Here is a 25,792-nt window from a genome sequence, read left to right on the forward strand (position 1 = left end):
ATAATCTTTTTACAGGTTAAGTCTTCATTGCAATCAATAATTTGAAACCCTAGAAGAGGGTCTACATTCTGCTAGTCACAGCCTGCTAGAGAGGTAGAATGATCCATAGCTTTGTAAAGTGTTTAGTTACACAGAGGTGAATCAAGATGGAGTTAAAAGGTACTTTCCTTCCTTGTGAATAAATGTGTGTATGAAGAAAGGGGAGTGATTTAGTAAACGTGGCGACACGTTTCATTCGCAAATTCATTCATAAAAGCTTTGTTTTGTTTCATTCGCAAATACAGGAGACAATCTGTGCTATTATTCTCTCACGTGAGGAGGGGTGAGCAAGGTCAAGCTTGAGCGGAAGGATTTGTATTTTAAATATGACAACTTTCTGTGGGTAAACTTATAAAATGGTGAATGTTAGGTTCAAAGATATTTATAAACAAGGAAAAAGCACCATAGTCTTTAGAATTCGTTTTATGCCAACTGTATAATCAATCAGGATGTGTTTAGAAAACTCAGTTAAACTTAGAATTTTTTTTAAATGTTTATCTATTTTTGAGAGATAGAGGGTGAGCAGGGAAGGGGCAGAGAAAGAGGGACACACAGAATCTGAAGCAGGCTCCAGGCAAGAGCCTGATGCAGGCCTTGAACTCACGAACTGAGAGATCATTACCTGAGCCAAAGTTGGAGGCTTAACCGATTGAGCCATCCAAGCACCCCAAGTTAAGCTTTTAATACTGTTAGTAATATTTGGTATGTATTAAATTAATTAACAAATAAAACAGAATCCTACCTCTTAATAATTTAAAAGGCAATGAATGTTTAAATTCAGAGGCCAAAAAAAAAAAAAAATCTAACTAAATTTTAGTGACCATCTGGTTCAGCTTATGTTTTACAGATAGCACCCCAGGTTGTTTTGAGTTAAGTAGAAAACTCAGACCAAAGGCTTCTATCCTTTATTTATTTTTTTTATTTTTGTTTACCGTTTATTTATTTTTGAGACAGAGACAGAGCATGAGAGAGAGGGGCAGGGAGAGAGAGGGAGGGGCAGAGAGAGAGGGAGGGGCAGAGAGAGGGAGACACAGAATCGGAAGCAGGCTCCAGGCTCCGAGCCATCAGCCCAGAGCCCGATGCGGGGCTCGAACTCACGGACCGTGAGATCGTGACCTGAGCCGAAGTCGGATGCTCAACCGACTGAGCCACCCAGGCGCCGCAAGGCTTCTATCCTTTATAAATGAGATGCTTTCACCTGATTTTTCCTTAAACTGGCTTAAAATTTTAGCAAACTGAGTAATGGTTATGATTTTCTGCTACTACAATTTGATTCTAAGACCTTGCAATCCATTACCATGTAAAAGTCTTATTTTCTTTGATGCTTTATTCTAAAATTACATTCTTTTAACTGACTTCTTTAATGAAATTAATGTACAGTATAATATTGCTCTTCTAGTTTTTCTGAGATATATTGACATATAACTATTGTATAAGTTTAAAGGTATACATGGTATTGATTTGATACACTTAAATATTGCAAAATGATGACCACTGTAGTGTTAGGTAACACCTTCATCATGTCCTATAATTCCATTTCTTTTTTTTGTGTGGTGAGATATTTCTATTTCTTGAAGTGTGACAAATACCTGATTGATGGATTCAGGACTGTACTGATGAACTCCGTGGAACGAAGTCAGCTTTCATACATCTCTGGACAATGTTAAAATATAGGGACTATCCCCAAACGTGACGGCATATTCTATTATTTGAAAATTATTTCTATTAGCTTTTTGTGGTACACATGTATGAACATTCTTATGGTGTGCAGAAAGGAGATAATGCAGGTGTTACATGATAAGAATAAGTACGCAAGCATATGTCTTGCCTTTCTGACCTGTAGGGGGAGAGAGACCTTTTGGTAGCATCTTTCTTTTTTTTTTTAATGTTTATTTATTTTTGACAGAGAGAGACAGAGACAGAGTGTGGGCAGGGAAGGGGCAGAGAGAGGAAGACACAGAATCCGAAGCAGGCTCCAGGCTCTGAGCCGTCAGCACAGAGCCTGATGCGGGGTTTAAACTCCTGGACCGCAAGATAATGACCTGAGCTGAAGTCGGACGTTTAACTGACTGAGCCACTCAGGCGCCCCTGGTAGCATCTTTCTTGATGAAATATTTTTGAACCTTTCTGAAGGAAGGTGTTCTTGTCCCAGCCTTGTCCAGCCTCTTGCGGACGTGGAGGTCAGACATAAAGGAAACGGGAAGAACTGGGTCTTGACTCTCAGTTCTAAAGCATCACTACTTGAGACATTTATAACTTTAGCCGGATCTAAGACACAGGAGTGTATAATGGGAAAAAGAATTCTACACAAATAGACAATGAATCAGGTGACATAACAGCCTTTTTCCTGTCCCTCTTCTTTGATAGCTTTCCTTAGGAAAAATCTACCATTGTTTAATTTTTTTCCCCGCTCCATTGTAAATACTTGCAGCTGATTCTCTTGTTGTCATTTTTTAAAAATAAAATAACCAGGATTTTGAGAGGACATCCTTTTAAAAGCAATTAAATGCTCCAGAGTGGAGAAGGAAAAAATATTAAAAGTACGAACGAACAAAAAATTTCTGGAATCACTGAATGGACAGAACTCTTTTGTCACTTGGTGCTGAAGTTGCTTGTTCTGAATACTGTGTTTCTACTGCTCTGGCAACTGTTAAAATAAACAAAACTCCTTGAGGCAATAAAGAGCATTTAGAATGTACTTAGTTGAAACGGAGATTCTAAACATTTAAAGCATTGTCTCCGAGGCCATCAATAGTGAGATGCTGTTTGGCTTTGCTACAGGGTATGAAGGAAGTAGGAGATCACATCTGGCTAAAAATTCAACTCTGTGAGCCCTTACCTTTAATAACATAATCTAAAATTGTTGCCTTCAACTATTATGGAAGGGTAAATTAAAGTTGCTTAAATCTCTCTGCGATCATATTGTAGTCAAGGGGAAATTATTATACAGATGGTCCCGCCTTTTGGCGGATGATTGGACAAAAGCAATATGCATTCAGTAGAAACTGTATTTTGAACTTGGAATTTGGGCTGGCGGCCTGCAGTGCAATGTTCTCCCACGATGCTGGGTGGTAGCAGCCACTGCTCCCCGTTCACCACACCGCGTACGAGGGTCAGTAGCCGTAAGACTTACATTCTTGCCATTCTATATCCAGACAGCCATTGTGTTTGTCACTTTCAGTACAGTATTCAGTCAGTTGCACCAGCGATTCAACACTTGATTATAAAATCGGCCTGTGTCAGATGATTCCTTTAATTGTAGGCTAAAGTAAGTGTCCTTCGGGGCGCCTGGGTGTCTCAGTCGGTTGGGCGTCCGACTTCGGCTCAGGTCATGATATCACAGTCCGTGAATTCGAGCCCCACATCGGGCTCTGGACTGACAGCTCAGAGCCTGAAGCCTGTTTCAGATTCTGTGTCTCCCTCTCTCTCTGACCCTCCCCTACTCACGCTGTGTCTCTCTCTATCAAAAAATGAATAAACGTTACAAAAAAGTAAGTGTCCTTCGCACGTTTAAGGCAGTCTGGGCTGAGCTATGACGTTCAGTAGGTTAGGTGTATTAATACATTTTAGACTATCATTATTTTCATCTTACTTTGGTTTCATTGGGACGTAACCCCACTGTAAGTCGAGGAAGATCTGTACACAAACTGCAATCAAGTATTTTTATAAATGTTGCATGACAGGGGTACCTGGGTGGCTCAGTCAGTTGGGCATCTGACTTCAACTCGGGTCATGATCTCACTGGTCATGATCTCACAGTCCGTGAGTTCAGGCCCCACGTCGGGCTCTGTGCTGACGGCTCAGAGCCTCTTTGGATTCTGTGTCTCCCTCTCTCTCTCTGCCCCTCCCCCACTTGCACTCTGTCTCTCTCTGTCTCAAAAATAAATAAACATTAAAAAAATAAAAATAAATTTAAAATAATGTTGTGTGGTCATCTTAACAATTTCATACTTGCAACAGATTTTTCCCCTTTTCATTTTGATGAATTGTCAAAGTCCAATCATTTCCTGTTGGGAGAGTTTTCCCAAAACTGCTTGCCAACTTTGATCTTTACAAAATGAAGTTCCTTAATGAGGCAAGTTCAATTGTTTACAGTTCAAACGATGGTATTCGCATTTATAAACCACTTCACTTGATAACTTGTTGACTCCTGGTTTGTAATTGTGGGCCCTCTAGGCCTGGCAAGGTCTTTTGTTTGGGAAATTCCTGTCAACCGTTGTCACCCTTTTGGGGGGGTTTCCATATAATTATGGGTCATTAAAACCAGGTAGGAATAGTGGAAACTGTAGTACATTCTTAGCCAAAGCAAAGAATCCTTCTCCTCTGAGCAATTTAAAAAAAAAAATTGTACTATCAACAGTAAAGTTCTTGAGGCAGAGGGCAGAGGTCCAGGTGTCTTGACTGTCCAAGAGAGGTGCGGGGTATCTGGAACACAGTGCAGACAGAACACAAGAGCTCATTACGAAGAGCTGCAAATGTGCTCCTGCAAAAAGGCAACATCATGCTTGATGAAGGAGCGATTGCTATTTGCCTTCTAAGGCTTTTCTAGCTCACATGTGCTGCCTCAGCAAGTTCAAAGTCATATTTTGCGCTTGATGGGGATAACTCACTTAGAAATGTCATTTAGGGGTGCCTGGGTGGTTCAGTCCGTTAAGTGTCCGACTTCAGCTCAGGTCACGATCTCGCGGTTTGTGAGTTCAAGCCCTGTGTCCGGCTGTGTACTGACTGCTCAGAGCCTGGAGCCTGCTTCGGATTCTGTGTCATTCTCTCTCTCTGCTTCTGTTCCACTCATGCTCTCGCTCTCTCTCTCTCTCTCTCTCTCTCTCAGTCTCAAAAAATAAACATTAAAAAAAAAAAAAGGAAATGTCATTCAGAGTCCCCAGCAGCTTGGGTGAGCTCCTGGATAGCAACTTTACATATAAAAAGTAAAGCAGGGAATTCACCTTGTTGGGCCACTGTCATCAGTCAAATGGGATAATTTCAGACAAAAATAAATGAAGTTGGATTTTTAGAAGTAGCTTGATTTTTAAGTGTGGGTATCTCTTAATGCATACAAATTGCCTAGGTATTTAGCAGCTCAAACTATCTGAGAGTTTCTGGGAATCAGGAACCCAGGTGTGGCTCCGCATGTGGTGCAGGCTGTCTCACAAGGCTGCAGTCAAGGTGGGGTGGGGGGTGGGGGTGAGGTCACGGTCTCCAGATGAGCTGCCTCCAAGCTAACTCGCGTGGCTGTTGGCCGGAGAGGGCTGGCTGCTGGCTGGAGACTTCAGCCCCTTGCCACATGCCTGGTGAGCAAGGGGAGAGGCAGAGGGGCACCCAGAATAGAAGCCACCAAGTGGTAGCAGGATACTTTTACTGTCTCTCTTCACGGGGAGTCACTGGCTCCAGCCTGTATTCAGAAGCAAGGGATTACATATGGGCATGACAACCAGGAGGTGGCCATTACGGGGGACCGTTGTCCTTGTCCTCTCCTTAAGGTCTTCGGACTTAGCTGTGAATAGTGGTTACCAAAGGCTGTGCTGCGAGACCCCAACAGCGGTCTCCTTTCTCCCCCTCCAAAGTCAGTCTTGGGGAATGTCCCCAGTGTACACATTTCCACTATGCATAATTGGAAACCGGACAGAGTGAGGTTATAAAACTGAAACAGCAAGACTGATACATGCAGAGCGTTTGTCATCCTGTGGAGGGAAGGCTCTGGCTCACTGAGCCCCTGACGGTTAACTGGGGACAGGATAGACAGGTGACGGCATGGAGCCATCGTGAGGCCGCGATGCTTCCTAATGATTGTGCAGGCTTGGGGACTAGACTCCCCGGCTCAATCCTCAGCCTGGTTACTTACCTGCGCTTCCTGGTTTTTCGTGTGTAGAGAGAGAGTAATAACAGTCCCTGTGAAAGGGGCATGGTAATCATGTGGTCAGTGTGCATGGAGTGCACACGTCAGGGCTTGACCCATAGCAAGCACATTTTTGTAAGCTATTATGAGACACATTCACAGCGGATAAGTCACTGTGAATGCTCGTTAAAGTGAATTCTACTTGAGTTTTTCCCCCAGAAATACTCAGGAATGGGTAATTTTGCTGCACAATACTAATGAACATGGACAAAACCCCTAGGGTAGGGCTGAAAAGAAAGAAATGTTCCAGTTGTTTAGGTGTGTATTTTGTTTACGGTTGTGTAAATGTCAATTGTGATGTTTTTATTTAAATGTCCATTGTGGTGTGTTTCTGCTGCCGGGCAGGCTGCACACTTGGATAGCCTGCTTCTCTTTCTGGATGCCCTCATGTCTTTTCCATTCCATTTCATTCATTTATGCACTTTTCGTGATTCTCGTGGGTCTGAGCACCCCCTGTGCACGGGGCCCTGGAGACAGCAGAGGTGGTCACAGGCATCTGTACTGATGCGTGCGACGCTGAATGAGAAGTGACCTGGAAGAGGCACCAGGGGGTGAAATGCACCTGTTTGGGAGGCTGTGGACATGGGCGATGAGCCAGAGGAGGACACACGTAAGCCGTGTGGCAAGATGCTTGGTGGAGGAAGGATGGCAAGGTGTTGCGGTCGGAGGGAGGGGTGCGGGCGAAGCCTGCAGGCAGGAAGCAGCATATGGAGGGTGATTGCTCTTTAGCTGGGCAGCGGCGCAGCACACAGGGTGTGAACTGAGGCACGGAGCCGCGGGCCTAGGCAGGAGCTGGGCTTGCAGCCTGGAACTGAGGGTGAGAACCGGCACAGAACTGACATCTCAGAGTGACAGCCAGTGTCTTCTGATCCCTTCCTTGCAAGGTGCACCCGGTCTGGCCCCATGCAGGACTCTGCTGGCACACTGGCGCCCTGTGGGACACTGTGGGGCGGGTCACCCAGGCTGCGCCTGCTTCTGCTCCAAGTCCCCGCCCTGGCACCCTCTCCCACGGAAGACTCGGTCAGCTGGCTCACCTGCTGGTGGTTGACCTTGTGTTTGTTGTTCCTCATACGTCTCCTCACCAAAATGTGAGTTCCCAAAGGCAGAGGAGGATCTTTGGGGGTCCCGGCACATAGTACACGCTCAATAAATATTTGTTAGCTGAATGAATAACCAAATATCTTTGAATTGTTTTTAAGGAGCTTCAACTGTGGATGAGAAATAAGAGACAGAAGGAAAAACAATCTAGAAAGCCAATTCAAGCATATGTTTTTATTCCTTTACATTGTCCCATTTATATATTTTCCTGTCAGCCCCATCAATAGTGTGAAAGTTTTTCCTGCTTTGGGTCTTTCCATAAAGGAGATTAGGAATGTCAGTGATGGTGTAAACAGCTACAAATATGTGCGCGATTCTTTGGGAATGAAAAAGCAGGTTTTCTGAATTCCTCCTCTCCTTAGGATACCATCCCTCACTTTGCCCTACTGTGCCGCTGATTGCTGGACTCTAGAGTAAGCCACCAGTTGGGGCGCCTGGGTGGCGCAGTCGGTTAAGCGTCCGACTTCAGCCAGGTCACGATCTCGCGGTCCGTGAGTTCGAGCCCCGCGTCAGGCTCTGGGCTGATGGCTCAGAGCCTGGAGCCTGTTTCCGATTCTGTGTTTCCCTCTCTCTCTGCCCCTCCCCCGTTCATGCTCTGTCTCTCTCTGTCCCAAAAATAAATAAACGTTGAAAAAAAAATTAAAAAAAAAAAAAATAGAGTAAGCCACCAGAAGCGAGGGCTGGGGGCTGGCCTATGCCATGCTCCTGCTGTTCAAATTCTGTCTCAAGATCAGCCCTTCTGGATCTGGTCTCCCTGCGTGGGAACTATGTTTGTGAGTCCCAATGTGCATCGCACACTGGATTGTCCTGTGGTTCCAGATGCTCCACCCTCTGACCAAGGGCACCCAGGCCTTGCCCGTGCCATGTCTCCCCTACTCAATCCTCTCGGGGTCTCTTGACCCCCCCGGACTCCCCTTCTCATTTCCTACTTCTTGGTTACAACAGTGCTTCTCTTACATTTCCATGTGACGACCTCCTCCTTCAGAGACCTTCGAAGACATCCTTGCTGGTGATCAATTCATCTCTCTGTCGTAGTGAACTTTTTCGTGAAAACTTGTTCTCTTGTGAAACTGGACCTTCCTGGATTTTCTCATGTCTGTCCTAAATTTTCTGCCGCTTTTTTTTCTTGCATACCTGCCAGTCTCCCCTCCATCTTTACCCCATATGCAGGCAGCAGTCGCGGCAGATGCTTCTGTCTTGTGTACATCTGTCCATTGCTCTTGCCTTGGGAGAATCTGTCCCTTCTTGTCATTTCTGCGAACACTTTGCTCAGGCTGCAGCTCCCTTTCCCCCTAGAGCCCTAAGCAAGGATGCTGTCCATGCTAACGACTGGCTGTTTCCATCTGGTCCCCACCCTGTGATTTAATTCTGTGAGTTTGTCTAAAGGTAAACTCATATTTTTTTAAAGTTTGTTTATTTATTTTGAGAGAGAGAGAGAGAGAGAGAGAGAGAGAGAGAGAACAAACAGAGGAGGAGCAGAAAGAGAGGGGGACAGAGGATCCGAAGCAGGCTCTGTGCTGACAGCAAAGAGCCCAGTGTGGGGCTCAAACTCACGAACCGTGCGGTCATGACCTGAGCCGAAGTTGGACACTTAACCAACTGAGCCACCCAGACGCCCCTAAACTTACCACTTCTTAAATCACTTTTCTCCATGGCAGTAATCCTTATCATTGCCTGGGTTACAAGCCTTGGAGTCACTGTTGTATAATTTCTCTTCACACCTCTCCATATTTATTTTACAAAATGCTTTTTTATTCCATCTGCTGCTTTTTAAACTTGCTGTCATCACTGCTCTGTCTGGAATCCTCATTTATTCCCCAATTACCACAACTTTTCAGTTTCACTCTCTCCCAGTCCAAATTTCTCACACAGTCACCAGATCATCATCATCATCATCATTATTATTATTATTTAATAGTAATAATTGTTATTATGGTTATGTACTAACATCAACTCCATAGTCCACTGCCTTCTATTTTCTCTCCTCCCAACTTTCATTCCAACATGTTTCCATCTGTGTAATCATTAAACAGATTTCCTCACCTCACAGGTTCATATTCAGTCCTTCTCGTCTTTAGTTTTTCTTTAGTCAGCCAGTAAATTTATTTCTTATTGCTATAATGTGCTCATTTTCTTTCTGCATGGAACACTGCACACTTTCTTCTCCCTGGATGATAATGAGGATGATACGATAAATGCTCATGTTTTTGAGGGCCTCCTGGGTATAAGACGCTGAGCCATAGGTATTATCATATTATATCTTTCTATTTATCCCTCATGATGAGTCAATGAGTTACAGACAGTTATCATGTGTGCCTCACAGATGGGGAAATGGGAACCTGGAGAGCTAAGGCACGCACTGGAGCCAGTCGTTGGAGTTCTGTGTGTCAGATAAGCGATGCAGAAGAAGGAGCATAGGGTCGGGAGCCTGGCAGGTCTGAGCTTAATTCTAACTCGGTCAAATCCTAGTTGGGAGATTCAGGTGAGCGGTTGAGTCTTTCTGAGCCTGACTGTTCCTACTCATAAAATGAGGATTAAATGAGAAAATTTGTGTAAAGCCCTGCCATGGAGCGTTTACCAAATATCCTTCTGTTGTCTGTCTCTTCTGTCTCCTCTCTTCCATGGAAAAACCTTCCCCGCGCATCCCAAACCCTCCCCAATCCCGTTGCCTCTATATTTCTGTAGCAATGTTAATTTCTCCAGCTTAATTTATGACTCATTTATGGACTGCCTTCATTCAGGTATGTGGGTGCTGCCTTCCTGGTAGATTTTAAGAGCAGGGATCATGCATTTTAATTCTGCATTTCTAATGGTGCTCGACAGAGTGAGGAACACAGAAGAAAGGCTGAATTTTTACTTCCTAATTGACTTATCTGCTTAGGTCGCCATTTGATCTCGCGACGGCTGATGCAGTCACCCACGCAGGCCCTGTGCACCCTGGTCCCATCAGCCTGCCATTGTTAATGACGCTCTCCCTCTCATTTCTCTTCCCAACCGCAGCGTGTGCGTTCCGGTACAATGGGCTCTCCTTTGTCTACCTCATCTACCTCTTGCTCATCCCCCTGTTCTCGGAACCAACAAAAGCAACGATGCAAGGTAAGAGACGTGTGCTGTTCTCTGCTGAGGTCGGAATGCATTTCGCTGGGCTCCTGGGTCTGTCTTTATCTGATACGAGAGATGCTGTCTGTGCGTCGTGCTGGTCCCGTTGGGAGCGGGCGTCAAGGGTTTGAGCAGCTGCAAGTTGAGTAGCGTGGAGCTGGTTGGTGACACGTTTTTGTCATTTACAGAGCTATCCTCCCCCGCAAGTTCCCAAGTCGGTCTTCGTTGGTACGCTTGCAGTGTATCTGGAACATTCTGGCTGGTTAAGGTGAACTCAGGGTATTTTCAACAAAATAAGGCAGAGGGCGGAGCAACATTGGCACACGCTTTGCATATTGGATTGCTGGGGAGAATGTGGTGGCAAGTGGAAAGGAGGCAGAGCACCGTCTTAACATTTCCAAGCCACGTAGCAGGAGTACTGGGTAGGAGGCCGGGTCCCGGTCATGACTTGTTTATACATCAGCTGAGATCTCTTCCATATGCCTCAATCAAGTACTGGAAGAGAGTAATCTGAGTCTGGGGGAGGGTTTCTCAAGCATGTTGCTGCAAAATTTTGGATCCATTTCCCGTTGCCCTGCAAGAATCTGAAGGCATAGAAAAGAATGTGACGATTTCTTCTGAGGTTCAAATTAGGAGGCATGGTCTGCCTTCTGAGTTTCCATATTTGAAGTGCTTCCACAAGTATAAACATTAAACCACACCAGGTCAATTTTTCCAAACAATACCGTCAGAAATAAAGATTGTGCCCAGTGTCTCAGGTGAGATGGCTGTATATTAACATGGAAAAAAAAGGAAGTTGTGTTTGGCCCAACCAACAGGGTGGTGCGGGAAGGGCCATTGGTCACTGCCGCCAACTTATCAACTTGTGGTGAATCTTCAGGAAAAGAGGTGACGACTTGGTGTATGCAGTACAGCAAATAATGGCTCTGTCTTTCCTGAACTATTGCATTTATAATGCATATTATGATTCTTCATCTGAATAGTGAGGACTGCAGCCGCCATGTTGACTTTCCTGCCTGAGGGAGAACAGGAGTAACCACTCTTGTTTTTTTTTTTTAAGTTTATATATTTATTTTGAGACAGAGAGCACATGAGAGTGGGAGAGGGGCAGAGAGAGAGAGAGAGAGAGAGAGAGAGAGAAAGAGAAAGAGAATCTCTCACTGACAGCCCAGAGCCCGAAGTGGGGCTCGAACTGACAAACCGTGAGATCATGACCTAAACTGAAATCAAGAGTCAGATGCTTAACCGACTGAGCCACTCAGGTGCCCCCCTAAGTAAGGGCTCTTCGAAGTCACTTAAATCCTTACTACAACAAGTGACGAAGAGCTGGAGAAAAGTGAGTGCAAGCATAATCCTTATCAAACCTCAAGATCCCTTTTTCAGGGGACCACACCCACTCTTGCCTCATTCCTACAGTTCAACATAAACGAAGACATTGAAACAGAGTAATTTCTGGCCTCAGAACCAAGGTTATAACATACAGGCAACTTTTATTTCATGGCTTGGCCTGGAGCTCATGTTTTAAAAAAAAAAGGGGGGGGGTATCATACACATTCAGAAACAAGTGCTTTAAAAATGAGTACCTGGGGGCACCTGGCTGGCTCAGTCCGTTAAGCGTCTGACTTCGGGTCAGGTCATGATCTCCTGGTTTGTGAGTTCAAGCCCCACGTCGGGCTCTGTGCTGACAGCTCAGAGCCTGGAGCCTGCTTCTGATTCTGTGTCTCGCTCTCTCTCTGCCCTCCCCCGCTCGTACCCGTCTCTCTCTCTCTGTCTCTCAAAAATAAATAAACATTAAAAAAAATAAAAAAGGAGTACCTGTATATGTTCAATTAAATGATCTGTTACTTTTATATCAAGGTATCTCCTTATGGTTTTATCTGAAAATCAGGTAACTGGAATTTTCTCCCTTCATACTTAGATGACAGTGCCTGGCTTTGCCTTCTTCCCAACTAACCAGCCCTGCTTTCTGTCGAGTTGCCTCAGTCTCTGCAGGGGTGGTCGTGCGACTATTTCAGAAGCGCGGGACAATCGGCCCAATGTTTCTACCTGGTGCACCAGGGACTGACACTGTCAGGAGGTGAAGCATGAAATCAAAAGCAAAAAGCCGTTCTTCTCTGTGTAAAGAAATATCCCGAATTCACAAAATGTTGCAAGGTCGGTGCCCAGGCAAAGCATGATCAGCACGCACGTCTGCTGGTGCTGCTCCTGATGGGAGAGAGGGAGGCACTGGGCTTGAAACGGAAACCCACAGGCATCTGTGCAGTTCGTATAGGGAAGCACTGTTGTGAGTACTTTCCTCTTTCCTGCACTTCAGGACCAAGGAGCTAAGACACAGGACTGATATTCAGATACAGTAACCTCACTTATTTATTTGCTTGTTTGTTTATGGAGACACAGAGGGTCTCTAGGCGAGGATACCCCACATATTTTTTTCTGAACATGCAGGGCTCACAATCCAGACATTTCTAAAGTCTGTGTTTGGAGATACGCACACTGGGCATTTCTGGCAGTGCGTGGTCCGGGACCTGCAAGCCGACGTGGCATAGACACAAGCAGTGGTGGGTCTGGCAGAGTGACCACGGTGTGGTTTTTCAGGAAGAGTCAGGCTCTGACACGCTCGGACCTCCAAATTCGCGTTCACCTACGTTTCTCATGAATCGGTAGGAGAGCACGTTGTCAAACTGAAAGAACTGTCAGCAGCCTCTGTGCTGCCTGCTCGCAGACTGTCTGCCTGAAGCCACAAGTGAGTTTGGATTGCCCCCGGAGCCAAAGGCGTCTGTGCGCATTGCAGGGACCACGTAATGACGTGGACCCCCTAGACTGGAAGCATGGTGCTGACGTGTAAAAGTTACTGCGTGACCCCGTGCCCTGCATTTGGTCTGTTGGATTTCTTTCACTCTTGTGTGATTATGTTTCCTCTAAGTGTATCCATAGAGGGACAAGCAGGTGGAGAGTTTCAGGGTTGCAGCTTGGAGGGTGTTTCTGTGGCTTAGTTCCCGGCCTCACGATTTCGTGGGTTTGAGCCCCGCATCAGGCATCAGGCTCTGTGCTGACGGTGCGAAGCCTGCTTGGGATTCTCTCCCCCTCTCTCTGCCCCTCCCCTGGTCACACTGTCTCTATCTCTCTTAAATAAATAAACTTAAAAAACTGTAAAAAAAAAAAAAAAGTCAACAGGGGTGTCTGGGTGGCTTGGTGGGTTAAGCGTCTGATTCTTGAGTTCAGCTCAGGTCATGATCTCGTGGTTTGTGAGTTTGAGCCCACATCGGTTTTGCGTTGACTGCTTGGAGCTTGCTTGGGATTCTCTCTCTCCCTCTCTCTACCCTCTCCTGCTCGTGCTTGCTCGTTCTCTCTCTCTCTCAAAATAAATAAATAAACTTAAAAAAAAAAGAGCTAACAGAGGCTGGAGGACTATAGTCATTAGAAGATTATATAATTACATTATTGCAATATTGTGATGGGACTGGATTAGACTACAGTGGGGGGGAGTCAGGGGTGTCATGAGCAGAACTGGGACACAAGAGCCACCTGAGTGTCACTAGAACCACAGGAGGCAGTCAGGGGACCGATCTGTGCGGACAGGCATGCCTGGCACTCTTACTAATAAGAGTCATGTGAGGCAAATGAGACAGTTCCATGTTCGTGGTCAGTGAACTACCCATAGCTTTTCAACTGTCAGGAGGGGTGGTGGAGGGGATCTTTCCCTTCAGTCTGTTTTCCACCAGACAAAACATCCCTAGTTACTTAAGAGTGATTTTTCCACTGCTCCATCCAGGTGGACTTGAGCTGGAGGCGCTTCCTCCTGTCAGAATCCCTCCTAAACTGCCATGTGCAGGAAGCTGAGGTGTAAGTTTGGAATCGCCTCTGAGGACTAGGCACCCCATTTCCCAGCTGTCAGGAGGCCTTGGAATTTCTCCCTGGGAGTTGATGTCTGAAGGGAGCTCTCTCTCCCCTCCAATTCCCCCCTCTCTCGCTTTCTCTCTCTCTCTCTCTCTCTCTCTCTCTCTCTCTCTCTCTCTCACACACACATACACACACACACACACATGGGTGTGCACACTCAGGCCATGGAGGACAGGCACCTTTCATCTGCCATAGGTCAGCGTGCAATTACTTACCTCAACAAGACCCTCACCCCTCTTCTTGCCCTTCGGATTTCCCAGGCAAGTCATATTTCAGAGCCGCTCCAGGCCCTGGAGCTCACAGGGGTGTCTCTGGGAAGCCACTCTCACTAGGCTTGAAAATCTTTCTAAGATAGTTAATTCTCTCGGCTTCTCCACCATTCTGTTTCATATCCTCTTCGGGGGAAGGAACCACGGGTTGAGAACAAATGTCCTTTGCCATAGCATTCATTGGAAAGTGAGGGAGGCTTGGTTCCTCAGCTCTTTTAGGGTTGCCTCTGAAACTGAGCCAGAGTCCCATTTTAATGCATTTATTATCTGAGTCTCTTTCCCTTCTGACATGTAAACTTCAAGATGGGAAGGATTTTGCTGTTTTGTTTACTCCTGTATTTCCAGGTCACAGAAACAATGTCTGGTGTATAGTAAGGCAGTCAGTAAATATTTATGGAATGAATGAATGAGTGAATTTATACTCACACTTTCTCATTTTAGAAGCATTTATAAACATAGCTATGGTCTTATGCTTACCTCAGTATCCATAATAGCAAACATCATAGAACAGTTTATTGTAGATTTTCATCCCTCGGAGACAGAAGCTTAGGGTACAATGGGCCATGGGATTTTGCTATTTCAGACTTAATTGGGGTCAGAAGATCATGAGTAATTTAGTAAATGAAGATGTTTTATGCTCTTATAGGCATTTTATTTAAGCATATAATACTGTAGGAAGGAAAAGAAATCTTTTTCTGCTGTTTCCCTAACGGTGTGCTTTGCATTGGGATTGAGACTGCACTCCATTAAACACTAATATATAATTAGCTTCAAGTGGCTCATACATTTGAAGTCAGGGAGATACTAAGTTTTTTTTTAAGTTTATGTATTTATTTTTGAGACAGAGAGAGAGAGAGAGAGAGAGAGAGCAAGCATGAGTATGGGAGGGGCAGAAAGAGAGAGAGGGAGGGAGAAAGAGAGAATCGCAAGCAGGCTCCATGCTGCCAGCCCAGAGCCTGATACAGCTGAAACCCATGAGCTGTGAGGTCATGGCCTGAGGCGAAATCAAGATTTGGAGGCTTAACCAACTGATAACGCCTTAACCAGGTGCCCCAAGATACTATGTTCTCTAACCAGACACAGATTCCCTATACCTTGTGGCGTATGGAGTATAACACGTCAGCCAGTATGGTGGAAGAGTGTTTTGTTTGAATGGAATATAAGTAATAAAACATATTAGTTGCAGAAGAAGGCCATGGTAAATGCTCAGTGTATATTGGCTAATAATAATATTATTTTGAAGTACACTATTACTTTGAACATCAGAGCGAGAGAGTTTTAGAAATCCTAGCCTCATCTGGATGACCACCATCAATATTTACCTTGGGACTTTTCCAGTGCTCTCTCAATATCTCCAAGAATCACGTGATTTCCAATGTTTCTTGCTAAATCGTATTTGGGTCAAATAACCTGTTAATAGAAAGCCAATAGCACTGCCTACTAAGCACATATTATTTATGTGCATGAACTAGTTTAAGTCTCACAACGACATTTTGAAGTGGCTGCTGCTGTTATTAAAACCTGTTACCCCAAATCCTTGTACTGCAGATGGAGACTGAATTCCAGGTGGGTTGAGAATAAGCCCGAGGACACACAGGTGCCCTATGGGTGGCTGTGCTCTTAGCAACTATGTTGTTCTGACTCATGCCCCCGAGAGAGAACAAGGTCCTCTGGGGATTTGCGAGGGACAAGGGAAACCTAGTCACTTAATAAATACTTGTTGGCTGATAGATTACTAGGCTCCAGGTCTGGAGAGATCGTTTGGGTATATTTAAAGAAGATATTTTAATTTGCATTGGTTCAGATTGATGACCTATGCCTTATGTTATATAGAACATATATCTTACGGTGACGGGTTATTTTTTTCAACAAAGATGAATTCAAAGACTTCCCTTTGCAAAATACGATGTTTGAATTTGTGAAGGATAAAAAGAAGAATAAAGGGTTCTTTGCCTCCCAAACACATGGATATTATATATCTCATTGAATGAGAAAGCCATATAATTATTCAGTGACGCTGTCATCTCTCTAAATTCATCTCACACTACTTTCCTGCAGTTGGCCTTAGGAGTAAGCTGGGTCTGATTTATGCAACATTTGGAGTCCCTTCAATGGTGGGGGGCAGGGGGGGTGCTGGTGATATAATTAGTCTTGTCAATTTTAAGAAAAGAGATAAAACCCTTGGGTGCCTGGGTGGCTCAGTCAGTTGAGCTTCTGACCTCAGCTCAGATTCATGAGTTCGAGCCCCGCGTCGGGCTCTGTGCCGACAGCTCAGGGCCTGCAGCCTGCTTCGGATTCCATGTCTCCCTCTCTCTCTGCCCTTCCCCTGCTTGCTCTCTGTCTCTGTCTCTCTCTCAACAATAATAAACATTGAAAAAAAATTTAAAAAAGAGATAAAACCCAGAATATTTAGTATAAACAAAATATCTTCAGGTCTCTCCTCGTTATAAATGAAGATGTTTAAAGTTTATTTGAATGTGGGGCGCCTGAGTGGCTCAGTCGGTGAAGCGTCCAACTCTTGATTTCGACTCAGGTCACGACCTCACGATCCTGAGATTGAGCCCCGTGTCAGGCTTGAGCTGAGTGTAGAGTCTGCTTGGGATTCTCTCTCTCCCTCTCCCTCTGCACTCTCTTTTTCTCTCAAAAGACATCAAAAACATAAAGTTTATTTGAATAAGAACACCGTTGTTGCTGCACACAAAGGACAAATACACACGGAACATCTTTCCATGATGAATATATGTGGATATAAGAATATATTACATGTAGGATATTGTTATCAAATGAGATACCCAGACGAGAAGGCAGCATCCTGAAGGAAGTAGCGATTAACTAGATTTACCCTGGAATCTTGACTACAATAGTAGGCAGTGCCTTCTTGACCCAGACCAGAGAGTTAGATGTCATATCTGGAGATGTCCTTGGAGGGAGGATGTTAATAACAGTAAAGGTAGCCAACTGTTATGTCACAGGGTCTATTGTAAGCACTCCCTATATAGTAACTCATTTGATAAGAAGATAGAAAAATGATTTATTGAAAAGGGAGAACCTCCATTCTGGAATGAAAAGAAAAACCCACATTTATTGTGAACCGGGTTATAAATCCACTTAACAAGCTAGGAATAGTCCATAGTGAGGTTCTCATATTACTGTTGTCTCCTCTTATTAAGGAATTGGTGGGGAGGCTACATTTGTGAGACTTAGATGCCTGTTCTCCTTCTGCCACCCCACCTCATCAAGCCTTTCCATGGGTCCTTCCCCACAAAACTGTGATAGAGTGAGTCCTTGCACGTACCTGGTCATGAATTCTTGGGTCTTGACTCTGTAAATGCTCCGGGTCCGGGGCGTCTTTCAGTTGGTTTTAATAAAAAGTTTTACATCTTTTCATTTACTCTGGATAAATAATAGTTCTGACATTAGAAGCATACATCTGGCCACAGTGTGAATTTGCTGTTCGCTGGAAATTGCTTCTGTCTGCTTGCTTGGTCCTGCCAGCAGGTGTTCTCTTGGGCTGCTGGATAAAAGGCTCTTATCTTAATAGTGTTATTCAGTTCATATAGTCACTTCCTTTTTGGGGGCTCCATGATTAAGAACTCTCCAGCCCCCCACACACATACACACACACACACTAAGACATACGGAGATAATTGTTGTCGAAGGTGTATAATTCTCTCTAATGCCAAAGTTGTCTTCTTGTTTGAAGACCCATACTCATTCTGAGAGCCTTCTTCCCAAATGTTTGCCAAGATTGGGCAACCCTGTAGGAGGTGACAACAGCACTCCCAGTGGTAGAGGCAAGGGAAGGACCTCGGGTGCCTGTGTGGATCTTTCTTAAGTTTTCTGTCTTCATTTATGATGGCTAGCTCCTCCTGCGGTAGGGGAAGCACAGGTAGTGGGTCCAGTCCTGTGCTAAGGCCAGATTGCCAGAGGAAAAACAGAACCACATGCTGCCAACCCTTTCGGGCTTTGCCTTCAAATATTTTTCAATACGTGGTTTGTGGAGGAGATTTTTATCTTCCCTGTGATCAAAGGAGTGAGTCCCTGAAATATCTTGTTTTTTTTTTTAAATAAACTTTGCTTTGTTACTTTGAATAAGGTAACAGGTCCCCTGGTATATTTGCTTGCATTTACATGTGTAAGTTACAAAGAACGTATTTTTTTTCCTCGTTGTTGGGATCTCTTTCAACATTTGGAAGGGGGATAGAATTAAAGAGGGTAGTAAAGGAGATGAGGCTTCACTGAACTTTGGTGACAGTGGTTAGCAGGCCAAGTTAACTTTTGTAAAGGATTGCCAAAGTTAATTTTAAAATGACAGGGGAGAAAAAGATATTTTCATTTATCAAGCTCTGAACAGGGGTCCCGCTTTAGGTGGAAATTGTACTAATCATACGGAGACTGCGTGTGTGTGTGTGTGTGTGTGTGTGTGTGTACGTGTGTAAAATAATCATCAAAAGGGCCTTATTCTGAGGTTCTCACCCAGGATGCACCTTACCAGAATCCCTAACAGCACCCTGAGAAAAGAATGATGTTCAATTTTCCTCTGTGAAGAGGCGAAGAGGTCTGTTAACTTGTAAAAACATGTTTAGACGTCAGGGAGGAAATAGTAGCAGATATTTAAAACTGCTTGCATCTGGTTTTTGTTAAAAACACTGTTAGTCTTTGTACCATTAGACTTATTATTACTATGTTTTATTATGTCATAATAAAGCAAAACCCAAGAAAATATTTAATTGAGTAAATTATTAGGTGTTTTACTATTAATATCTTCTCACCACCAAGAGGAATGCTAACAGAAATAACGAGATGCTTGTTTCTTGAACTTCTGAATGAATTAATTATAGGTCCTTTTTCGGGATGGTTCAGATGTAACATTCTTTTGTTTTAAATTTGGCAACCACTGCTCGGTCAGACAGAAGGACTTTCAGGAATACATGTAATTCTCAGCCCAGCAAGCATTGGATCATGTTGGTTTATGACTGGGGATAGGTTTTCAGAAATCCCAAACTCTTTCCTTTATTTGGCTCTGATATACCAAGCCTGTAATATGGCCTTAGCTGTTGTTCAGATGAGGTCCTGTCATTACAGGAAGGCAGCTTACCTGAATTGGTATCAGTTTGTTGATCTCATCTCCAAATTACTATTCTTTCATTTATTCATTGGACAAACATGTACCACTGCCTACCCTGTCAGGCTTTGTACTGGATAGACTGTATTGGATAGACTGAGGTAAATGGTATGGGCTCTCTGTCCCCAGGATATAAATCCAGCTCTGCTATTTATTTAACTGTGTGGTGTTGGGCGAGGTCCTTAGATTATCAGCGTCCTTGTTTCCCCATATGTTGAGTCCTTGGCACTGGTCCTTGACACAATATTAAGAGATCTACCTGTGGGGGTCACGTGTCACGTACATGGGCACCTACTTATGCCATATATGCTGAACAGATGGATAAAGAGCTCTAGAAATCATAGCGCCTCTCCTGCAGCATTTTTTTTAATTATAGTTGACATGCGTTGCTATATTAGTTTCAGGTGTACAACATAGTGATTCCACATTTATATGCATAATGATGTGATCACGTCAATCTAGCCACCATCTGTTACCACATAAAATCGTTAAAATATTGTTAACTGTGTTCCCGTTCTGTACATTGCATCCCCATGACTTATTTATCTGATAAGCGGTAGTTTGTACTTTTCAATCCTCTTCCCCTGTTTCGCTTATCCCTTACCCTCCACCAGCAACCACCAGATTGTTCTGTTTCTCTAGTCTGTTTCACATTCGTATTTTAGATTCCACATATAAGTGAAATCATGCCATATTTGTTTCTCTATGTCTGACATATTTTACTCAGCACGATATCCTCTAGGTCCATCCATGTTGTCACAAATGGCAAGATTTCATTCTTTTTATGGCTGAGGAATATTCCACTATATATCTTCTTAATCCATTCATCTATCAGTGGACACTTAGGTTGCTTCCGTATCTTGGCTAAATAATGCTACAGTGACCATAAGGTGCATTTATTATTATTTTTCTTATTTAAAAAAATTTTGTTAAGGTATTTATTTATTTTGAGACAGACAGAGAGCAAGTGGGGAGGAGCAGGGAGAGAGAGGGAGAGAGAGAATCTCAAACAGTCTCCATACTATCAGTGCAGAGCCCAATGTGGGGCCTGATCTCACAAACCATGGGATCATGACCTGTGTTGAAATCAAGAGTCAGACATTTAACCGACTGAGCCACCCAGGCGCCCCCATAGGGTGCATTTATCTTTTTGAATTAATGTTTTCATTTTCTTTAGATAAATACCTAGAAGTGGAATTGCTGGATCATAAGGTAGTTCTAGTCTTATTTTTCTGAGGAACCTCCTTACTGTTTTCCACAGTGACTTTACCAATTTATATCCCCACCAACTCTGCACGAGGGTTCCCTCTTCTCCATGTACACACCAACAGATGACATCTCATTGTGGCTTTGATTTACATTTCCCTGATAATTAGGGATATTGAACCTCTTTTCATGTGCCATCTATAGGTCCTCTTTGGAGAAATGTCTATTCAGGTCCTCTGCCCATTTTTAAATTGGATTATTTGATTTTTTGATACTGAGTTGTGTTAAGGATTTACCCCTTATCGGTTATATAATTTGCAAATATCTTCTCCCATTAAATAGGTTGCCTTTTGTTTTGTTGACGGTTTGCATTGCTGTGCAGATGCTTTTTAGTTTTATGTAGTCCCATTTATTCAGTTTCGCTTTTGTTGCCCTTGCCTGAGGAGACAGATCAAAAAAATATATATATATTGTTAAGACTAATGTCCAAGAGATTACTGCCTATGGTTTCTTCTAGTATTTTAATTCTCTGGTCTTACAATTAAACATTGAATCTATTTCGGGTTTATTTCTGTGTCTGGTATAGAAAATAGTCCAGTTTCATTCTTTTGCCTGGAGCCGTCCAGTTTTCCCAACACCATCTATTGATGAGACTGTCTTTTCCCCAGTGTATATTCTTTCCTCCTTTTTTTTTTTTTTGATGTTTTTATTTATTTTTGAAGGAGAGAGGGAGACAGAGCATGAGCGGGTGAGGAGCAGAGAGAGAGGGAGACACAGAATCCGAAGCAGGCTCCAGGCTCTGAGCCGTCAGCAAAGAGCCCGACGCGGGGCTCGAACCAACAAACTGTGAGATCATGACCTGAGCCGAAGTCGGACGCTTGACCGATGGAGCCACCCAGGCGCCCCTCCTCCTTTATTGAAGATTAACTGACTGCATAAGTGTGGGTTTATTTCTGGGCTTTCTATATTGATCTATGTGTCTGGTTTTGTGCCATTATCATACAGTTTTGATTACCATAGCTTTGCAGTATAGTTCAAAGTCAGCAAGCATGATGCATGCACTTTGTTCTTCTTTCTCAGGATTGCTTTGGTTATTCAGGGTCTTTTGTGGTTCCATACAATATTTAGGATTATTCTAGTTTTGTGAAAAATTGACATTTTGATAGGGATGGCAGTAAATCTGTAGATTGCTTGTGGGTAGTACAGACATTTTAACAGCATTCATTCTTCCAGTCCATGAGCATGGAATATCTTTCCATTTATCTTCGATTTCTTTCATCAGTGTCTTATAGTTTTCAGAGCACAGGTCTTTCACCTTCTTGCTTAAATTTATTCCTACATATTCTATTCTTCTTGATGCAATTGTAAATTAGATTGATTTTAAAATTTCTTTTTATGATAGTTTATTAGTTTATAGAAATGCAGAATTAATGTATATTAATTTTTTTTTAAAAATTAATGTTTATTTTTGAGACAGAGACAGAGCAGGGGAGGGGCAGAGAAAGAGAGGGAGACACGGGATCTGAAGCAGATTCCAGACTCTGAGCTGTCAGCACAGAGCCCAAAATGGGGTTTGAACTCACGAACTGCAAGATTATGACCTGAGCTGAAGTCAGATGCTTAACTGACTGAACCATCCAGGCGACCCAATACATATTAATTTTTTAAATAAAAATATTTATTTATTTCTGAGAAAGAGAGAGAGAGAGCACGCACGCGGCAGAGGTGGGGGGGACAGAAGATCCAAAGTGGGCTCTGCTGACTTTGACAAGCAAAGAACCTGACATAGGGCTCGAACTCCCAAACCGTGAGATCATGACCTGAGCCAAAGTCAGATGCTTAACCGACTGAGCCACCCAGGTGCCCAATGTATATTAATTTTGTATTGTGTAACTTTACTGAATTCATTTGTTAGTTCGAATGGTTTTTCTGGTGAAGTCTTTAGGTTTTTTTCTATATATAGTCTCCTGTCTTCTGAAAATAGTGACAGTTTTACTATTTTCAACTTGAATGCCTTTTATTTCTTTTTCTTGTCTCATTGCTGTAGCTAGGACTTCCAATGCTATGCTGAATACAAGTGGCAAGGGTGGACACCCTTGTCCTGTTCCCAAGCTTAGAGGAAAAGCTTTCAGCTTTTCACCATTGAGTATGATGTTAGCTGTGGGATTTTCATACATGCCCTTTATTATTCTGAGGTGTGTTCCCTCTATATGCACTTTGTTGAGGTGGTTTTTTTTTTTAGCATAAGTAGATGTTGACCTTCATAAAATGCTTTTTTTCTATCTATTGAAACAATAATACAGTTTTTATCTTTTTTGTTTGTTTGGTAAGGTGGTTTGCTAATTGGTTTGCTAATATCTTGTTGAGAATTTTGTTTTGCATCCATGTTCATCAGGGATATTGGCCTGTAATTTTACTTTTTTGTCATGTCTTTTTCTGGTTTTGATATCACAGAATTGCTGGCCTCATAGAAGAAGTTTGGAAGCATTCCTTTCTCTTAATTTTTTTGGGATAGTTTGGGAAGACTAGCTATTAACTCTTCATTAAATGTTTGGTAGAATTTACCTATGAAGCTATCTGGTCTAGGACTTTTATTTGTTGGGAGGTTTTTGATTATGGATTCAATTTCATTACTAGTATTTGGTGTGTTAATATTTTATATTATTTCTTGATTCAGTCTTAGATTATAGGTTTCTATAAATTTATCCATTTCTTCCAGCTTGTCCCATTTATTGGTAAATAATCATTTGTGGTAGTCTTTTATGATCCTTTGTATTTCTGTGGTAGCAGATGTAACTTCTCTTTCATTTATGATTTTATTCGGGACCTTTCTATTTTTTCCTGATAAACTTACAGTAAAGGTGGTACATTAGCCACCTACACAGTTAGTATGAAGGCTCAAAGATAAAAGTGGTCAAATCATCTATATATACAATAACCAGTCTAGGGATACACAAAATAATAAGATGTAAAATACAACATGAGAACCAAAACATAGGAGGTGGGAGTAAAAATGTAATTGCTTTTATAATGTGTTTGAACTTAAGCCACCATCAACTTAAAATAGACTGCTCTATACATAGATACACAAAGACTAAAGAAAAAGGAATACAAACATAACCCTAAGGAAAGGCACCAGATCACAAGGGAAAAGAGCGTGAAAAGAAGAAAGGAACAGAGAACTACAGAAGAACCAGAAAATGATCAACAAAACGGCAATAAGTACAAATCTGTGAGTTGTTTTTATCAGTAGTAAGTGTAAATGCACTCAGTGCTCCCATCAAAAGATGTGGGGTGGTTGAGTAAAAAAAAAAAAAAAAAAAAAAACAACTTGTCTTTGTGCTGCCTGCAAGAGACTCACTTCAGATTTAAAGATGCACACAGACTAAAAATAAAGGGATGGAAAAAGATATTCCACACAAGTGGAAATGAGAATATAGTCCTATCAAACAAAATAGACTTTAAAAGAAAGACAGTAACAAGAAACGAAGAAGGCATTCTATAATGATAAAGTGGTCAATCCAAGAAAGGATCTAACATTTGTAAAATTTATGCACCCCACATAAGAGTGCCTAACTATATAAACAACTAATATCAGACATAACATGAGATGTTGATAGTAATACAATAATACTAGGGGGCTTTAGTAACCCACTTGTATCAATGGAAAGATCAACCAGACAGAAAACTGATAAGGCAACATCAGTCTTAACACATTAGGCCAGAGGGATTTAATTGATACTCACAGAACATTCTATACACAAGTAGCAGAATACACATTCTTCTCAGCTGTACATGGTACATTCTCCAGGATAGAGCACATGGTAAGCCCTAAAAGAAGTCTCCATAGATTAAAAAAGATTGAAATCATGTCAAGCATCTTATCTGACCACAACAGTATGAAACCAGAAATCAGTTACACAAAAACAAAAAATGAACCAACAAAAAAACATCTGGAAGAAACACAAACAGGTGGAGGCTGAAAAATATGCTACTAAATGCTACCAGTGGTCAATGAAGAAGTCAAAGGGGGAAGTCAAAAAATACTTTGAGACAAAGTAAATGGAAACACAACAGTTCAAAATCTTTGGGGTGCAGCAGAAACAGTTCTGGGAGGGAAGTTTATAACAATACAGGCCTACCTGAGGGAATAAGAAGAATCTCAAATCTAACCTTCCATCTAAAGAAACTAGAAAAGAGAGAACAAACAAAACACAAACTAAGTGGAAGGAAGGAAATAATAAAATTCAGAGAGGAAATAAGTGAAATAGAGACTGAAAAAAAAAACAGTAGAAAATATCAGTGAAACTAAGAGCTGGTTCTTTGAAAAGGTAAGCAAAATTGATAAATTTTTAGACAGACTCATCAAGAAAAAGAGAGGGATGGGGCGCCTGGGTGGATCAATCGGTTAGGCATCCAACTTCAGCTCAGGTCATGATCTCACAGTTTGTGAGTTCGAGCCCCGCGTCGGGCTCTGTGCTGACAGCTCAGAGCCTGGAGCCTGCTTCGGATTCTGTGTCTCCCTCTCTCTCTGCCCCTCCCCTGCTCATGCTCTGTCTCTCTCTGTCTCAAAAATAAATAAAAAATTTAAAAAAAGAGAGAGAAAGGGAGCACACCTCCTCTAACTGTTACAATTTATTTTCCCTTTGAACATGTTCAACTGATTTAATATGCTTATGTATGTATTTTGAGTCAGTTTCTTTCAGTTTAGAAGTTGGCTTACTTCAAAGACTGGACAAGACTAATTTCTGTTTGATTCATTTGTTAGGGAGCCTGGACTTTACCTCCTGTGTGACTATTTCTCTTAACCCACCTGTGTTTGCACAGATTTATACAAAATAACCTTTTGAGACAAAAACTTACTTTTAGCTTTTAAAAGTTTACTATATGCCAGAAAACTCTCCCAAGTTTTCTAGACAGTACTCATTTAATTCTTATAACTCCCTTATGAGGTAGGTGTTAGTATTACTGTATTTTATGGATAAGGACACCGAGAAACACACAGAGGTTCATGAATAATTCTTGAAATGAACAAGTTGTAAATTGATTAAAGGAGTGAGAGCGTCTAGTATAAATAATTCAGTTACCCACATGGACATTTCCCTCACTGGACTATATGATAAAATTAATACAAAGTGAAAATAACTCCATATAGATTTTGCC

At 42.6% G+C, this 25,792-nt stretch overlaps 1 protein-coding gene across 1 annotated transcript in view; it reads left to right on the forward strand.

Annotated features, from left to right (window-relative positions):
• The window catches only part of PIEZO2 (piezo type mechanosensitive ion channel component 2), a 456,739-nt gene that overhangs the window by 74,910 nt on the left and 356,037 nt on the right, over nt 1–25,792 (forward strand). The window contains 1 exon segment of the mRNA XM_040479417.1: nt 10,031–10,126. Coding sequence (XP_040335351.1) covers nt 10,031–10,126 — 96 coding nt within the window.

Source organism: Herpailurus yagouaroundi, unplaced genomic scaffold (assembly GCF_014898765.1).
Source record: "Herpailurus yagouaroundi ecotype Mexico unplaced genomic scaffold, PumYag 142, whole genome shotgun sequence".
NCBI classification, from domain to species: Eukaryota; Metazoa; Chordata; class Mammalia; order Carnivora; family Felidae; genus Herpailurus; species Herpailurus yagouaroundi.